Raw genomic sequence first — 17,758 nt, 5'->3', positions numbered from 1 at the left:
GCTTCAGGTTTGTACCTCAGCATTCAGCTCTAATCAACAACCCTCTTTTAGACTTTAGGTAATCAAAAAAGCAAACAAGCAATTGTTTCTTAAAAGAAAGTGCTTTCTCAACTGTGTGCTTTGTAATTATTGTAAATTTAAGTTTTCAGTTCTCAATGATATCAGGTCAAAACACACTCAAGTAATCCTGAAAGATTTAGCTCATCCGTAGACTGAAATGTCATTACACAAATCTACGTAACTCTGGTCAAAAGTCTGTCTCTTGAATTTGGGCGTTTTCCAAATTGGAAATAATCCTGGGCAGGACTTTCATGATACCAACATCATAGTCACCACCAGCAAATCAGACATCAGATTCTCTGCAAGAATGTGTATTTCACTGCATTTTCAATTGCATTTTACAAATTTCTAAAATGGATCTTTCATAACAAAGCCTATTAAGAGCATTATGTGGCCTTGATGGAGGACTTCGTGTATTTTACTGACACATTAGGAAGAAAGAATGATTCGATAATTGTGTGAGACAACACCTAATGTGTGCACAAACATCAAACAAAACACTGTTGTATCATCACTGTTGTAATTAAATGATATACACGAAGTAACTTGAGGTTACAAAGCACTGAGAAAACTCGTTGACAAATTGCAACATTTTTGTCACTTCAAAGTAAACATAACCTCCAAAGGTTTCCAGATGTGATATTATTTTTTAACACTGGGTGTGAATTTGGTAGGAAAATGTCAATAACTAAACACAAAATTACAAAAAGTCCCTCCACAATCATCGACCTCTAAAATGTGATGGTGATGTTATTTGAGGATTCATAGCACAAATAAATAAAGTTAAAGAAGCAAACTGAGGCACTTGTGCATTTCAACTGCCAAAATACCGTTTAGATAAGCTCAAGGTTAGCGTTACTCATTGATAACTCCATAATGAACCCATCATTTGTCACTGTTCAGTCCATAATTAAATCATTCTAATAGGCAGGTCCAAATAAACAAACATGCAGAATCACTGGCTGAACATCCAGCCTTTCCCTTTTTTTTAAGGATGTAATGGAGTAAAAGTTCACTCTACTTGTGAAATGCAGGGTATCCACTGCTGTCAGAGGTCTTTAACCTGTGAATTACCATTCTACATATCCTGGTTACACACAGGATACCACACTGTATATCTTAGGGGGAAAACGAATGCGATTTTACCTGCAGTGATTGTCTCCAACACTAACCCTGAGAAGTGCATGAGCTGTGAAAGGTATCAATCAGCTATTCTGTAAATTAATGAAAGGTGGATATGAACTCCAAAGTTAAAGTAACCCTAATGCCAAGAAACATGGGCGCGATGACACCAAAAAAAAAACCTCAGCATCTTAAATCATCAGAATAAAGTTCAAGGCACATCAGCAGTCTAGAGTACAAAATATGAAGCCTTGAAATGACAGAGCTCAAGCTTGTAAGTGTGCACTACTATTTCTATCAACTACCATGATGAGGCACAACAAACAATAAAGGCACCTGTGCTGTTATCAGTAAAGGCAGTTCATGAAGAGAAAGAAACAAGTAAATACAAAAGAGCAAAACAAACATCAAACACTGAATTTGTGATGGAGTGTTACATCCGGACAACGTCCCTGTTTACATCTGCTTCTCAAATGTAGACATTTGTATGAGCTGCTTCTTTTCTTAATTACGTTTACGGGCCATAATCACAATGTTAATTTTCACATTACATGTCACTGTTTAACAGTTATCTTGAAAGTTCCAAGCCACATAGTTTGGTTAATATGAAATCTGGGTTTCATTGATGTACTTTTTTCAAAGTAAAGTTGGAGAAACATTTTTGCTGGTTTGAAAGAAAATGACCAAATAATTCCACATTTATAAAATCCCCTCCCCCCCAGCCTGAAAAAGCTTATTTATCGAATTATACTGGACGCAGGAACTTTCAGAATCCCTGACCCGACATGTTTTAAGGCTTTACAATATAACTCATTAATAAGGCAAGCATATTTCTATATCAGACCATCTTACGGCTAGGTATCCCTTAAAACCACACGGAAAATATCATCAAAAAATAACCTCTTAATCTTCAGCACCATATCCTGAATAAGTGTTATATGTCACACAGCAATATGTGTTTTACATACAAAAGAAATGTCGAAGGTGCTGTAGTGTAGTAGGTGATACCACCTAGCATGACGGCCGTGTGCAGGCAGCCACACTACTGTGTTGTTGTGGATAGACTTGAAGTCTTTTACAAAGCACAAAGTCTAGATGTATGTACGTGTCTGTCTGTTGTTAGTTTCAGTCACGTAAAAATACAGGTAACGTGTTGAGAAAGTCACAGCAGCTGGTGCCCTCCTTCCTTATCTTGCAGGACCTGGATCACACTTCTTCAAAGAAGGCCATCTGAGACATGTACGCGGAGTTTCGCTGCAAAACAAGACAAGTACGAGCCGTTTGAAAGTAGAGACCAAAAACAGTACAAAGAGTGTCAAGACTCAGAGGAAAAATTTACACCATTTTGCAAATATCAATACTTGTGCAATTAATATATTCAATTATTTCATCTCTCACATCTTAAATGTTTTTCACGTCACAATTCCCAACGGGAACCCTTTAAACTGTTGGCTGGTTTTACTCACTTTGTCTTTATTTACAGGCCTTTGAAATAGTCACTATGTCTTGGCCACGCATGCTACAAACTGGTATTTTCAGGATAAGTCAGGCTTCCCATTGGATGGAGTTTTAAGATGTTAGTTCGGATCCAAACTGGTTGCGAAATAAAACAAACAAACAAACCGATTGAGGTAGACCAGCAACTCCTACATTCTGTGAGGTAAAATTACTGTTTTTCTTAAAGGAGTCTGGTGGCTTTGAAGAGTGCGATATTATTACATTACATTCAGCTGACGCTCTTATTCAAAGTGACTTACAACACACTGATGGTACACCATCAGGAGCACATTTTTTTTTTTTTTAGGGTTCAGTGTCTTGCTCAAAGACACTTGGGCATGTGGACAGGAGGAGCTGGGACTGAACCACCAACCTTCTGATTAGTGTGCAACCCACTCTACCGACTGAGCTACAGCCTCCCAGTTATATATAGAATCAGATATCTTCCAGATATGAAGAATTCAGTGCCCCATTGGAAAGGGTGTCTGACAGTAAAGTAAAGCGGTGAAAATATCTTAACCCTCGTGTTGTCCTTGGGTCAAAATGACCCGCAGCTGTGTTCAACCAAGTTCTATTTTATTTCTATACTTTTTGGGATCATTGGTCATCATTCTTCAAATAAACCCTCACAGCCTCCTTGTCACCAACGATCCCAAAAAATATGATATATATGTGTTTGAACACAGCTGCGAGTCATTTTGACCCAAGGACAACATGAGGGTTAAATATCACTTTACACTTAAAACTGATATTGATTTAAATTGGGCTTTTTTTTTTTAGTGGCTAAATTACATTTTGTCACCGACACCATCCACGGCAGTGCGTTTCTTAGCTGCCTGCTTCTCCTAAACTGGGGACGTCCCGACCCCCATCAACCGCAGGTATTACACTTACTATGCAAAAACAGCTCATACAACCACAATTCAAGCAATCTTAACTCGTCCCTTTAAATCAAAAGGAACTTGTTTGTGCCCCAAGCATACAATAATCATTACGACGGGTTATCAGTCAAATTGGCACAGTCAAAATAAAATATTCTGACAGGTAACCAAACATCAATAAATCTCATAATTTTCACAATAATAAAAAGATTATGTGAAGTGATCATAAGTACATTGCTGTGAGGTATGTAGACAGGCTCCTGGATGTATCCCCTCGCCTCACCGGGGAGGCTGTAGAGGCCGGCCTGTTGCTGCTCCTCCAGCTTCAGAGACTCGATCTCCGACTTCAGCTCCTTCAGCTGGTCCTGCAGGTGTTTACTCTTCTCCATGTACTCCAGCCTGTATTGACAGCGACAAGATATCGTCAACAGAATGAGCACAACTTTCTTTCTAAAGCAACGTTGCAGGAGATTTAAACTCGAGCTCACCTCTCTCTCTCAATCTCCATAGACAGCCTTTTCATGTCAGAGTCCTTGAAGTCGAGACGCGTAGATGCCGATTCGTAGGCAAAGTCGGCTGCTTCAGGAGGAGCCGGGGGAGCGGAGTAGGCTGCTATGAGCTGAAAGACAAGTGAGCGGATGTTAAAAAAAAAAAAAAAAAAAAAGTAGATTGATGAAAGGGAAGCACGGCGCATTTTGACACACGGTGGCCAAAAAAATATAAATAGATTGTTGAAGTTTCACTTGATGTAGCGCCTCAAATGTTTTTATTAATGTCACTATTTGACAGCTGTCATGAATGATACAAACTATTTATATTGAACTGTACCCTAAATTCCAACACTTAAACAGTTGGTGGTTGCGGCGCCAACATTCCTGCTTTTATTTTCTTGTTGGTGCAGCAGCGCTCTCAACTTGGTTGCTTCAAAACAATTTCTCTGTAGCAAAAACTCAATTGTAATTCCTTTTCCAAGAAAAACCCTCAAAAACATTCGTATGTCAATACTTGTTTGTTGACAAGTACCGATGTAAATCAATATCCTTCGCCAAGTCTCATAAAACCAGAGGAAGAAATTCCCACCTCGATCAAATCAGCAACTTAAATGAGGCAAGAAGTGGAAGAATTACAATAACCCGCTCTAGAAATATCTCCTGAAATGCAGTGAGCACCACATATTGGTGATTTATACTGTCACAGTAACGAAGCGCATAAATTACCTTGAAAGCACAGCAGCTAATCAATAACCTTGGATATTAAATTGACTGCGCTGTAATAACCTGGATTTATATAAACTGCATTCATCCATACAAAAATAAACAACACAGGCATCACAAAGAGCACAGCAGCAGCAGTGTAATCATCACAGTACAGGGTATGTTGTTTTGGTGATCTCCAGCAGCTTCTGCTTGGCTCGCCGCTCAGCGTCCTTTGCCTCCGTCAGGTCCTGTTTCAGGTGATCCGCTTCCTTCAACCTGAGACCAGAGGTTTACTTAGTTAACGGCTGACAAAACAGAGTAACAGTGTTGTCAATACTTAGGAATTGTATCAGCAGATCACTTTTCCTTTTTTACTTATATTGGTTTCTGCACAGCACGATATGATATATAGTGTAAGTATTGACGGACTATTTACTGAACAGATTTTTGAAATATGGAACTGAAGCAAAGCACCAGACTGAGGGAGAGTGTTTGTATTTGGGAACCGTTTCAATCCCTCAGTTTAAAAGGGAAAAAAATAGGGAACAGGTGGACTGTGCGTACTTTGAGGTTTCATGTTTTTGTCCTGAAATTCAGTCTGAATCATGGGGCCCTAAATAGAAATGTGTGTATTTGTAGACTATGTCAAATCAATTCAGTTTTCCACAGCTAGACTCCATTCAAGACCTGATTAAAGCAAATAAGATGTACCTGAACACAACTCGGTGTGCCACAGCAAGCGACATGAGTACTGGTGTAAATGAGATTTCAGTTTTTAGATTTTTAATAACTTTATTTAAAAAAAAAATGCACTTCATCTTAATGAATTATTGAGTGCAGATTGATGGGCAAACATGGAAATTTTATCCAATTCCACTGAACATGATAGAATGTTTGAACTTTTAGAAACGAATAAAATGAAATGATCAGAGCTGTATTGTTAGTCAGTTAAACCATGTCTGGTTCATGACAACAAATGTCTGCTGAAGGTTTTGGGAGATACCACTATATACGCGGGGGGGGGGGGGAATCATTTAAAGCCTTCTGTGGCTCCAACCGCATGAAATCTAATAAATTACCTCAAGTGATGCCTTCTGAGTCAACATTATGAATTAATGGAGAAATCAGGAGAAGCATTCGATAAATGTTATGTGGAAAGAAAAGCTTTAAGGCAGGTAATTAACTAAAACTATATCAACTGAAACAAATGCTTTAAGCGACATTTCAGACCTCCTCTCCGACTGCTCCACAAGTTTTACAGCCAGCTGCTCCGCCTCCCTCATCTTCTGCTCCATCAGCCTTTTCTCCTCCTTGGTCTTCATGGCTGTGACCTCTAACCTCTGCCTCTCCTGCTCAGCTTCGGCAGCCTTGTGGGCCAACAGCTTGGCTTCCTCTTCTGCAATCTGGGCCTTCTCTGCCAGCAGGTCTGCTGTCTCCTCAGAACGTAGCTGCAGAAAACGAAATGTGACATTTATTTCATGTTTTACCAAGCAGTATAAAATGAGTTTAGGAGATAGTATAATGGAGGAATCTGGCCCTTATTACATCATGTTGTTTGTTAGGGTTTTTTTTGGCCAGTTTCTATCAACACTTCTGTCATGTAAGAGGACGATAAAGCCTGCTGGCCGAACATAAGCTGAAAGATCAATTATCTCAATTATTTCGTGTCAAGGATGAAGCTCTCACCAGTGCCTCATTGGCCAGTCGTGACTCATCCTGCAGCTGGAAAAGCCTTCGTTCCATCTCCTCTTTTGCTCGTTCTGCTTCCTCCCTCATCTGTTTTTCCCGCGCCAGGATCTGACGCTCCATCTAGACAGAGGCCAAGAAAACCAATTACAGTTAAAACAATCAATCATGATCGGATGATTATGACTGAACGGTGTATACATCCCGTTTAATATTATATTCGCATTGCCAGTGGATTTGATAGAGCACTGACCTTCTTGCGGGCCTTCTCCTCTTTCGCTTGAGCCTTCATCTGCTGCACTTCAATTGAGTCCACCTTCCTCCTCCTCATGAATAGATCATGGTTTCCGATGCATAACTGCAAGATCTAAAGAGACGGTTGATTAAAAAAAAAAAAAAAAAAAAAAATCAGCAATAACTTACTTCATATAACTCTAATGTAACTTTGTGATAGTTGAACATACAGACAAGAGAGGAAACCAACCAGCTTGTTGACACGTAGTTGAGACGAGTAGAACTTGAAAACATCTTTCTTCTTGTCCAGGGGTTTGATTGTGAACTACAACAATGGAAACCTTTAGTTTAGTCAACAGTGATGACGGCTTTAATGCATTAACAACAGTGCGGTTGACTGGTCCGAGTGAAAATCTTCCACCGAAAGATTCGAGGTTTTATCAAACAGCTGAATGCGTTTCCATAAAGGCTAATTCATGCTCGTCTCCCGAGGCAGCTGCATACTCGTGATTAAAATAGCTGACTTGCACGTGTTTCTATACATTCTACGACCAGACTTCAGAGGACCTCTGATCACAACCTCCTGATGGCAAAATGATGACTTGCTTTGTTTATTGTGTTAGGCTGGACAGCATTAAACAGTCAAAAAGAGAAAATAGTGTAAGAACTCGCTTAACAAGAACACAGCCAGGATGTGAAAAACAGTGCAAACATCACGAAATACAAGTGCTCCAAGGACTGTGGAGCAGAAAGTGCAGTTTTGTTCTCCCAGTCAGTGCGGTTTCAAATTTTGGACTGTGGACGTCTCTGCGGACGTCTCTGCGGACATCCGTGTGGACCCTCATGGACATAGGCCGATTTGGGCCAAAATTTACGTCACGAGAACCCATGCAAACACAGACTCAGAAACCACAATTATGCCTAAATAAAAACAGAAGTGTCTCAATTCAGGCAGCCGAAAAGTAACAAAAAACTACTTATCATCTTTAGCTTCGCACTCTAAAAAAAAAAAATCAAGCATATTTGCTTGTCATTATGGATGATGGGTTTGCATCCAGGTAGACAGGTTTCAAAAACTGAAGAAAAGCTGTAAGAAAGTCCGCTGCTGGCGCTTACCTCCTTTTCACTGTAGGAGATGTTACGGATGCCGCTCCAAGGAAAAGACTTGTTCGGGTTGAGTTTGCTGTTGGGGCTGTAGATGTGAAGTCCCTGAGCGTCCACTCCAAGTAACAGGTCTGTGTCCCTCTTGTTTTGCTGTCAATGAACAGACATGACAGTAATGTTAAAGGCTTCAGATTTCATAAAACAATGCAAAGTTTACTTATGTTGACAGAACATCAAATGACAGTAATTCACACCCACAGTAATGGCAAAGTAGCTGACTCCGTACATCTCAAGGTCCTGGGCGATCTTCAGGTATTCCATCTCAGCTTCATCCCTGTATGGATGGTATAAAAAAAAGATTTATCACACAATCCAGAAATACACCTTCGTAAAGGTGTTCATTTATCTTCATATGCTGGATTTCAGGAGCCCTGCTGGGTCAGTCCTACCTGGCGATGCCTCTGTGTTCAGCGTACCAAGCTGTGATCTTCTCCTCCCACATGTCAGCTGTCATTTGGTACTGCATGAGAACCTGAAATACAGACACAGGATCACAGGGAATACATTATATACTGACTGCACAGACACCAGTGAATACACACGGAATAAGTGCTGTAAGATTAAAGCACTTCAACCTGACAAATACTATGAGTGAACAACCTGTTTTTATAGCACTGTGGACTTACTCTTTTTGGCAAAAGTTCATCTTGTGATAGGAAGCCCGGCTTGTGAAAGTTTGGGTCATAATCCCCATACTGTGATTGAGATTTAGGAAGAGAGAGTGGTAAAAGCATTAAAGTCACACATTGAAAAATTTAATTCAGATTTTTCTTGTGTTGTAAAAAATTTGCCCATTATCTCAAGCTGACCAAAACCTTGTATTTTGTATCTGAATAAAGCATCAACATTGAAATTCAGATGGACTGTAATGGACAAAATGTTTCAAGACAGAGGAAGGTCAAGCTCACTGTAGGTGCAACAAGAATTTAACTGTACGCAGCTTTCTTACCTTGGCTTGGACAGCATACGATGCCAACAGAACAGAGGCTTCAGGGGAGCAGAATATCTCTTCATCTAATATCTGTTTCTTCACCTAAATAAGAGTTTGTGTGAACATGTATTAAACCACGTAAACACATTTCAAGCAAAGAGATCAATTCTACCGAGATGTCAAATTAAAACAGCCACCATTACCTGTAAGAAAAAGAGGTGCTGAGTAATTTCTTGGACCAGTTCTTCTTCTACTTTTTCGGGGAAGAATTTAGCCAGGAAATGAAATGTTATGGGAGAGTCTTTAGGAACCTCCTGGTCCAAAACCTTAATGAACAAAAAGGCACCGGAGGAGGAATGAAGGGAGAGAAAGGTCACGTCATTAACAGTGTCCGTGCAATTGGATACTCGCAACATACTACACACTTAATCATGTGCTGATAATTTATCAACAATTTAAACAATCAATGAATTGCTGAAGTATTTTATCGAGAAAAAAAATGACAAACATCAGCTCATCCCAGCCTCTCAGATGTCACTCACCCGTTTGTCTGGTTTCAGCCAGGCGTAAGTGTCCTTTACCGTGTACCTGAGTCCAAAGAACCAGGTCTCCCTCAAACCAACAGTGCGACACACCAGGTCAAACAGATCTTTACCTTTCCACTTCACCTGAGAAAAACAGTAAGTAATAAAGGACACCAGTAAGTTAAGATGCTGAACGCTAACGTGTTTGTTTGCAGCTGCTGTTCTGTACCCATCTATCAGTTTAAGTATAAAACAATAACCCGTCCTCGCTTTGTAAAAAGTGAAACATCTCTAAACATTTCGTTAAAATCCTGATGCGAGTGTTTTTCTGCAGTGTTTGACAGCGAGTGCGAGACACATCCCTTAAAATAAACACCACCTCCACTCACACCACGGAAATTAAATTCGGTTTAATGAGACAAAACATGTACTTTTACAGAAAGAAAATAGAAAATACTATTTGTATTAATAGATCAAATGGGGGCAGAACATATTGAGTCACTTCGTACCTAAATTATCATATCAAATTATGAACAGGATCTGTGCAGCTGATGATGAAAACAAAACACGTCTGATGCTTTCCCAAGAAGGCTGCCTGGTGTTTTTCGGGAGGTGTGCGTCTCAGATTGCAACAAGGATGCTGAGCTCTTTTCTCCTTCTTTCTAACTGTAGTGCACGGGTACTAAAACTCATGAAAGGTCACTGAAAATACTGCAACTTACGCAAAGCGAATAATATTATCGTGCAAGGACGTTTCTGCCTTTGCTTCAGTGAGCTCGGCCATGAATTTCATGCAATTGCTACATACAACATATGACTATGCATTGACCTGTGTATGGGAATTATCCACACAGAGTCAAATAAAGCATCATTCAAGGCTCAAACGTTGCCTAAAACAATCCATACCTCACAGCTAAACTCCATTTCAGCATCCATAGTGATGACTTTGACTTTGAAAGTCTTTGGCTGCTTCTTCTTTAATCCTAGGATAGACATTTTCAGGGCGTTTCTGTCACAGAAACCTGTAAAAAAAAAAAAAAAAAAAAAAAAAAAAAAAAAAAATCAACACGCAGCTTTCAGGGGCAAAACATGACATTTTACAAGTGAAAAGACCGGACGCGACAACAACATGTAAATGTTATTTTAAGAGCTTGACGAGATGTGCAAACTGGATCGAGTTTCTGAGCAAATCAAGCGACAAGAATTTAAATTTTCAAGTAGTTTTACAGAGATAAAAACACGGCATTTCTTTGTTTAACAGGCATTAAAAAAAAAATGTAAAGGAGGCCCCATTACCAGCGAGTGAAGTCACGAACTTCTGCCGTCCAAAAAGGCTCAGAAAAGGCTGAAGGCTTTTGTGTTGGGGGGCGGTGGGGGGGGGAGACCAATGCTAAGCTAACTTCTATTACCGCAGTAAGCAGCGTTAGCTTTCCAGCTATGCCACGAAAACGGACCAAAACAAGTTGCAGAAAGAGCGCAACTTTTGAGAGACCTCCATCATGAAACGTGTCGAATTAAAGATATTCTGGATGTTAAAGGAACTTTTGTTAAAAAAAAAAAATTAAAAAAAAATCAGGCGACTTTCCAGAAGATTTTTTTGTGTGTTGTTTTGACTCCCAGTCACTCTACAGGTGGGAACACGAACAGCAGCTCGGGATGACGCCGCTGCGCATGTGCAAGAATTTTAGAACGTCTCCTTCAATGGTTGTCGGAAATATTGATTTTGACGTTGGGAGCCGAGAGAGTGTGTGGTTGCCGTGAAGGCAGCAGCAGAGACAGTCTAGTCCAGGTCCAAGTCTCTGGGGCAGTCTAGTCCCGGTCTAGACTCTGGGTTGAATTATTAGCTATAAAACAAATATTACATAAAGGCAACGAAACGTTTAGGCAGGTAAGAGGACTAAAGCTGTTTTTGTGGGACGTTCACGCTCCTTTCCCTGATAGTCTTTACTGGGGGAATAGAAGAGACACAATATGAACTACTTCTGTTACTTCCTGGTCTACTTTGCTGCAAATATTTCATATGGAGAGGACTGTGAGCTCAGGAAGAAGAAACTGCTCGATAAGACAACCAGCAAGGTTACTGTTGGTAAACTCATTTTGTCTCTGCAGGTCCATTTCTTGTGTATAAAGAACAATATAAAGCTATTTGCATTTTAGATGAAGGATCACTTAATCTATAATGAATGATGTGTTGTTTTTATTGCTTTACTATATTATCTTTGATTCTTTTGAACAGGGTTTTGAAAAATGTTAACAAACACATTTGAAAATGTGAAAAAGGTTATATTATCAGCTCATAAAGGCTCCACAGCAAAGGATAAAGTCACGTTTTACAACTCCTGGGCAGAGAACTATGATCAGGTAGGATAACTAAAGTAGGTGCAAAATATTGGCTTTAACTTATTAATGTGCAGAAATAATTTAAGGAAAAAAATGCAGTACAAGAATATAATGTTGCTCGGTATCCGTGTAATATTTTTAAATGATTACTGCCTCCGACCATGTATCTTGCCAAAGTGTAGAGTACCATGCTCAAGTAAATGTTATATCTTCATGTTGTGATTGTATTTCAGTTGCTGTTAATAATAATTTTATTTTATAGTTTTTATACATGATTCATTTATATGTTCCGATATCTGTCCATATTTCTCTTCTTCTGTGTGAAAAGCCACTGCTCTTTCTTAACACTGAATAGGATGTGGCTGTTCTGGACTACCGTGCACCAAGTCTGGCAGCAAACACCATTTCATCCCATTTCAGTGGTGAGCGTGAAGCAGCTGTCGTGCTGGATGTGGCATGTGGTACAGGACTGGTGGCCAAGCAGGTTAAAGAAGATTCCTGCATATTAACAGTCTTGACGTCATATGTAATTCAATATATGATAAAAGCCTTTTTCAAAAATACTTTACAGTCTTTCCTGTCAGAGTGAGTACATAAACTATGACTTCTGTGGTGACATCTGTACTGTTTAAGTTCAGAAGATGTTGTAGTTTCAGCTGAATGTCTATAAATTTCACATAATGTGATGCAGCACTGACTTTGTCTCTTTAAGTTTGACTGATAAACAACCACATGCATCTCTATCACACAGATGAAGAAACATGGATTTGGACATTTCGTGGGTATTGATGGAAGCGAGGCTATGTTAGAGATGGCCAGAGAGAGCGGCTTGTACCAGGACATGAAACATTCCCTGCTGGGAGAGGAGCCGCTGCCTGTCCACTGGGGTAGTTAAATCTTTATTAATTCACCACAGTCATTGATCACTGTCCTGATCCTCAGGCAAGGTGGTTTCATTCAGTTTATGTGTGTCTTTAGTCTGTCACTGCTGGCTGCTGTGGCAGATTTATTATGTTCATGTTATGATTGTATTTCAGTCACTGTTAATAATAATCTTATTTTGAAAAACCCTAGATGTTATGACTATTATTAATCCTTTATATTATTATTCGTAGCTGTAGAAACTGCTTTTGGAGCTACAATGATTTCATTTGAATTGAAACCCTTTTCTTTTATAAAAGAAAGGGGTTTCAGTTTTACCAAATCATGAATATAATTTGTACTTCTCTCTTCACTTCCTCCAGCGGCTTCGTTTGATGTGATTGTGATTGTTGGAGCACTGAGTGTCGGTCAGGTGCCTGTTTGTATGGTCAGACAGCTGTGCAAGTCTGCCAAACCAGGTGAGAATATGTGTTTTGGTTTGTTGTTGTCTCAACTTCAGTTGTGATCTTAAGTTGTAAATCTGCTCCCTTTGCTGTGGCTGAGCTCAAACCACTCAAACACCACTGCACTGTCTATTCTTTACACTAGGTGGCTACATTTGCATGACAACCAGAAGTAACCAGGACAATGTGGAATACAAAGCCGCCCTTGAGAGCGAGCTGAGGCAGATGGAGGAAGAGGGGCTCTGGACTCGTGTAGAGGTCACTGAGGTGAAAGACTGGGAGAGAGCCGTGTCCGAGCAGGAGGACGGCTACATATCGGGTGCCGTGTACCTCTATAAGAAACTACGGGCATAACACATCAGTGTGAGAGGATGTGGCATCACACCAGCAAATGTGCTAAACAACATTATTGATGAAGAGACAAAATATACAAATAATTCACGAGACACTAAAAGAAATTGGCACAGCCATATAGACCCAAAGATGTGGAGCTACATTCACTGATAATATGTTTACTATAACCAAATTGTTGCCAAATTATTTTCTGAGAAAAAGAGATTTTTATGTTTTACTTGAACTCACTCACAGTCTGAATCTGCTCAGTGACTTTACTGATATACTGAAAAGCTTTCTGATCAAGTTTAAAATAAAAAAGACCTGACCAAATTTTGTTACAAACGTTGTAGGTATCACTGCCGAAGATAACCAGCTGTCTCATGCTCTCATGTTTTGCTGCATTTGTCGCATGTAAAGATTGGTGAAGGATTACTGACAAAATATGGAAATTTCCTAATTAAAAAAAATGCTTGTAAAATGCAAATTAACACAAATGAGTCTATATAAAACAAAATGCATTTTTTTTCCATGGTATAAAAACTGTGTCCTGTAATTGGACAGGGGGATTTTTAGTTATTTTGAATGAGGCAGAACAGCAGAGACTTGTTCAAATCACACGTTGCATCTAGACATTTTTTGTACTATAGGTCAACCTAAAACTGTTGTCATATTATTCAACCATTTAGGAAGATTTCAGTGTATTTTACTCTGGCAGGGACTGAAGTGTTCATGTGCACAATGGACCATGAGATGGCAGTGTTTCTTCAGCATGAACATCCACCCTGACCAAAGCTGAGGTCTTTCAGCCAGTGTGTCTGGGCTGGCCTGCCACAGACATTTCATTTAGATCTACATTCTAATACCAAACACACCAGGCACACTTTTAGGGAAAATATGTATAAAATTAAGCATTAATGATATTTCTATTTAATGAACTGGTGCATTCATAAACACAATATATTTGTATTTATTAATACAGACATTGTTAAGTAAGATGATTTTAACATCCTTAAAGTGCCAAAATGTAGACCCAACTATGCACCTTGTGATATTGTCAGTATTTGCTTTCAACCACTCAGGATAAGGCAGCATCCATCTGATAAAATTATATTTTATGAACAATTTCAGCAACCTCAGCTGTGTAGTAAAGGGAAATGAAAAATGTTGTATTATTCACACATTTTTGCATTTTCTTCCTCTTTTTTTCTTTTTTTTTTACAATATCTAGTAAATAATTTTTACTCATTAAAGTCACCATGTATCTGTCCACTACACCAAGTCTTCATTCAAGTAAAACATTTATATTTTGTATTCTGAACAACTGACTGCAGCACATCGTAATCAGATAATGATGCTCCAGTGCACATTTAAATAAGAAAAACCAACATGTTCCACAAACATGTTTCACCGAAACTAAATGTTGAATCCTCAACAAACACAATATGCTTCCTCCTGTGACATTGAAAACCTCTGCTGTAGTCACACTCTCTGTCAAACCAGTTTCTCCTGTGAATTTAAAAAGCCAGAAATAAGACTGAACTTCCACAGAGATCACGAACGGCTCCTCTCAGCACATCTCACATTTGTTGCATTACAGTCATTTATTGAAAAGTAAATGTACAAATGTCTGTCAGTAAGCTGTTCAAATAAAATAAAAATACAAAGACATTTCACAATTGTGACAAAAAGCATAATCTTTACAGAAACCCCTGTTGATGACAACAAAATGACAAAAACTTGTTCAATGCAACAAGTGAAGTTTTTCATGGCCACAATCTCATCAAATAAGCACACAGTTGTACTTAAAAATATAATGCTATTAAATCTGCTATCATATTGACTGAATTATGCATTTACTTCAGGCTACTTCATCACTCATGTTGCTGTATGTGCAACAGGAACAAAAACCTAAAGAGGTAAAATTCTTCATGCAGACGGATTCATCCTCGTTTAGTGCATTCAAACACTGACAGAAAAAGTTGATACCAATGTCATTTTCTTCATTAACATGCCAAAGTTAATGCCAACAATGTTTAGTTCATTTGGAAAGAAGAAGATAACTACAGCAAACTTCACTTGCTTTACTTGTTGCAGTTACATGTTAAAGCTGTTTCTCCTTCATGTTATTGAATCCAGTCCAGACCTTTAAAAACATGATGGTGTATATGAACTATGAACTAATTTTCTTAAGTAAACAATCACAGAATAGGTAAACTTCTACGTCTAAATAACCATTACAGTAACAGTAAACTATATTGTTTGTGTAAATGCATATGTATTTTTGAATGTATGCAGTCATATTATAGGTATGTTCTTGCTGGATTCGAAGATACATCTTCATTTTCACTCTGGACAGATGAAATCTCCTCCTTTTCCACTCGTTTCAGATGAGACTTTGTAGACGGTGCCTCACTGTGTTCAGATTTTGTCGACTCGGGTCTTTGCATCTGTGACTTTGTTGATGGTGCCCATGATCTTTCTGACTCTTGTCTCAAGCCCTGCTCAGGCCTGTCCTCCCAGGGAGGCCTGTTCAGCTGAGACTTTGCTCCCTCGTAGCTTTGAGACCTGGGCAGCACTGCTCCGACAGGCTGAAACTTTGCTGATGGCACCCTGCTGTGATAGGAACCCGCCTGGCTGGACCTGTTCGAGGAGCGGACCACCAGGTAGCGGACAGAGGGACTCTTGTCTGCGCCGTGGGCGTTGATAGGGCACGCTGAGCTGATGAACAAACCGCCTCCCAGAACGAGCAGGATGGATGCTCCCCAGCCAATGTAGAGACAGGCTCCAATCTCCCTCCGCTGAGCATCAATGGAGGCGCTGTAGAACTTCCTCACCACTGCCCCGGCTACCCAAGATGTGGGAATCAAACAGAGCAGCCCTGTGACTATCAGCACAGCCCCTGCTGCCACTGCCACCTTTCCCTTAACGCCACCTTCCTCATCATCTAAGAAGCGAGTGCACTTCCCTCCAACGAAGGCCAGAATGAGGCCCATGCCACCTGTAGTGATTGCAAGGATGGTGAGAGCTCTGGCGGCCTGCAGGTCAGCGCTGAGAGCAAGGAGGGAATCGTAAGGTTTACACTGGATCTGCCCCGTGCTCTGGATCACGCAGGTCATCCAGATGCCCTCCCAGATGGTCTGCGAGGTGACGATGGTGCTGCCAACAAAGGCCGTGACTCTCCACATAGGAAGCACGCAACTGATGATGACCCCTGCCCAACCCGCGAGGCACAGGACGCTGGCCAACATCTGCATCCCCATCGAGGCCATGATGGTGTAGAGGTGGAGGCGAGATCTCTGGAGTCGAATCAGATATCCTCACAGACCTTTGATGTTTTTCTTGCTTCTGTGGAGCTTCTCTAGCTTTCCCTTCTGGTCTCTCTGGTCACTCTTCTCTTCTCTTGTCTTTCTGTGAGTTTCTGCTTTGTCAGTCTTTCTCAACATGTGTTGCCGTTTTCAGACGCCTCCATTTCTGCGCGATAGTTTGGTCTCAATACAGTTGCAACGTTGTAAAGTATCTATCCCAGGATCGCAGAGCCTTCCTCACTGTTTCAACTGTCCGTCCTGCCTCCAGTAAATTCTACTTGATTCCAGGTATGTCTCAGTTCAGCCTCACTTCATTTGTTTACTGCCTGTTTTCCATCTCTCTGTCCCACCCCTTTCGTGTCCCAAACTGCTCTCCTCCCCCCCTCACTCTGTCCCTTCTCTCTTTATTTCTCTGCCTGAGAGACTTCTGTCTTTTTTTTCACCTGAGTGGCAGCCTGTGTGCTACTGGTCAGGTGTTGATGCACCACACCTACTCTATGGGGAAAAGAAAGGGGAGGAGGCTGACAGAGAGGTAGAGAGAGAGAGAGAGAACTGCCTGTGACATCATCTATTCCCTCCCACATTATCGTCATCTGATGAGATTATTGTGGAAACAACAAGCATTAGATAAAGCAGCAAAAACAATAGGCCTCTGGGCATGAATCATGGTTATAAGACGCACTCCCGTGAGGGACTGTGTTGTTTGTTTGTAAACAACACCTTTCTGGAGAAATGCTGAAATTGAATAAAGGGGATTTGATTCGATTAAATAAATGTATTAATGTTCAGAGGTCAGTGTGTGTGTATACACATCATCCAGCAATACATGTGAGTAATGTGTGCGTGCAGAATGTGTTTGTGTAACGAGAGGAGAGCAATGTGCAACACAATGTTTTGGAAGAAAACCAGTTTCACTGTAGCAGCATCTACTGGACAGAAAAACCTGTTTGAAACATACAAAACCCTTCCCAATTCACAAGCAAGCACACACACACACACACACACACACACACACACACACACACACACACACACACACACACACACACCCCGCCAAACCGAACCTTTTAATCAGGCTCAAAATAATCTTTAATCTCTCTTGTCCTTGGAAAGATCAGACAAATCGTTTTTGGGCCCATTTTTTTTTTTCCAACATT

At 40.2% G+C, this 17,758-nt stretch overlaps 3 protein-coding genes across 5 annotated transcripts; 1 reads left to right on the top strand and 2 right to left on the bottom strand.

Moving 5' to 3' along the window:
- Positions 1-563: 563 nt before the first annotated feature.
- On the bottom strand, positions 564-10,934 carry nf2b (NF2, moesin-ezrin-radixin like (MERLIN) tumor suppressor b). The gene is made up of 17 exons (XM_069146189.1): positions 10,592-10,934; positions 10,202-10,317; positions 9,314-9,439; positions 8,975-9,097; positions 8,790-8,873; positions 8,467-8,535; positions 8,230-8,312; positions 8,039-8,114; positions 7,793-7,930; positions 6,927-7,001; positions 6,696-6,809; positions 6,443-6,565; positions 5,987-6,204; positions 4,930-5,032; positions 4,049-4,179; positions 3,794-3,959; positions 564-2,436 (listed from the first exon to the last, which is right to left on the bottom strand). Exons 2-17 carry the CDS (start codon positions 10,289-10,291, stop codon positions 2,389-2,391), a joined length of 1,767 nt encoding a protein of 588 aa, XP_069002290.1. The 5' UTR covers positions 10,292-10,317; positions 10,592-10,934; the 3' UTR covers positions 564-2,388.
- Positions 10,935-11,302: 368 nt separating this feature from the next.
- mettl27 (methyltransferase like 27) lies at positions 11,303-14,947 on the top strand. Of its 3 annotated transcripts, none has more exons than XM_069146191.1 (6): positions 11,303-11,371; positions 11,532-11,656; positions 11,991-12,161; positions 12,387-12,522; positions 12,880-12,975; positions 13,106-14,947. In XM_069146191.1, exons 2-6 carry the CDS (start codon positions 11,543-11,545, stop codon positions 13,312-13,314), a joined length of 726 nt encoding a protein of 241 aa, XP_069002292.1. In that variant the 5' UTR covers positions 11,303-11,371; positions 11,532-11,542; the 3' UTR covers positions 13,315-14,947. The 3 variants fall into 3 exon arrangements, with proteins under 3 accessions (XP_069002292.1, XP_069002293.1, XP_069002294.1); XM_069146192.1 differs by having other exon boundaries at positions 11,321-11,377; positions 11,991-12,119; XM_069146193.1 differs by lacking the exons at positions 11,303-11,371; positions 11,532-11,656 and having other exon boundaries at positions 11,683-12,057; positions 13,106-14,453.
- A 1-nt stretch (position 14,948) lies between these two features.
- Positions 14,949-17,059, bottom strand: LOC138196294 (claudin-4-like). Its single transcript, XM_069146190.1, has one exon. The coding sequence runs from the start codon at positions 16,563-16,565 to the stop codon at positions 15,597-15,599; it is 969 nt and encodes a 322-aa protein (XP_069002291.1). The 5' UTR covers positions 16,566-17,059; the 3' UTR covers positions 14,949-15,596.
- Positions 17,060-17,758: the final 699 nt, after the last annotated feature.

This window comes from Embiotoca jacksoni, unplaced genomic scaffold, assembly GCF_022577435.1.
Source record: "Embiotoca jacksoni isolate LCO1_2020_lvr unplaced genomic scaffold, fEmbJac1.0.p SCAF_13, whole genome shotgun sequence".
In the NCBI taxonomy this organism is placed as follows: Eukaryota; Metazoa; Chordata; class Actinopteri; family Embiotocidae; genus Embiotoca; species Embiotoca jacksoni.
This window is presented reverse-complemented; position numbering and strand designations above follow the sequence as displayed.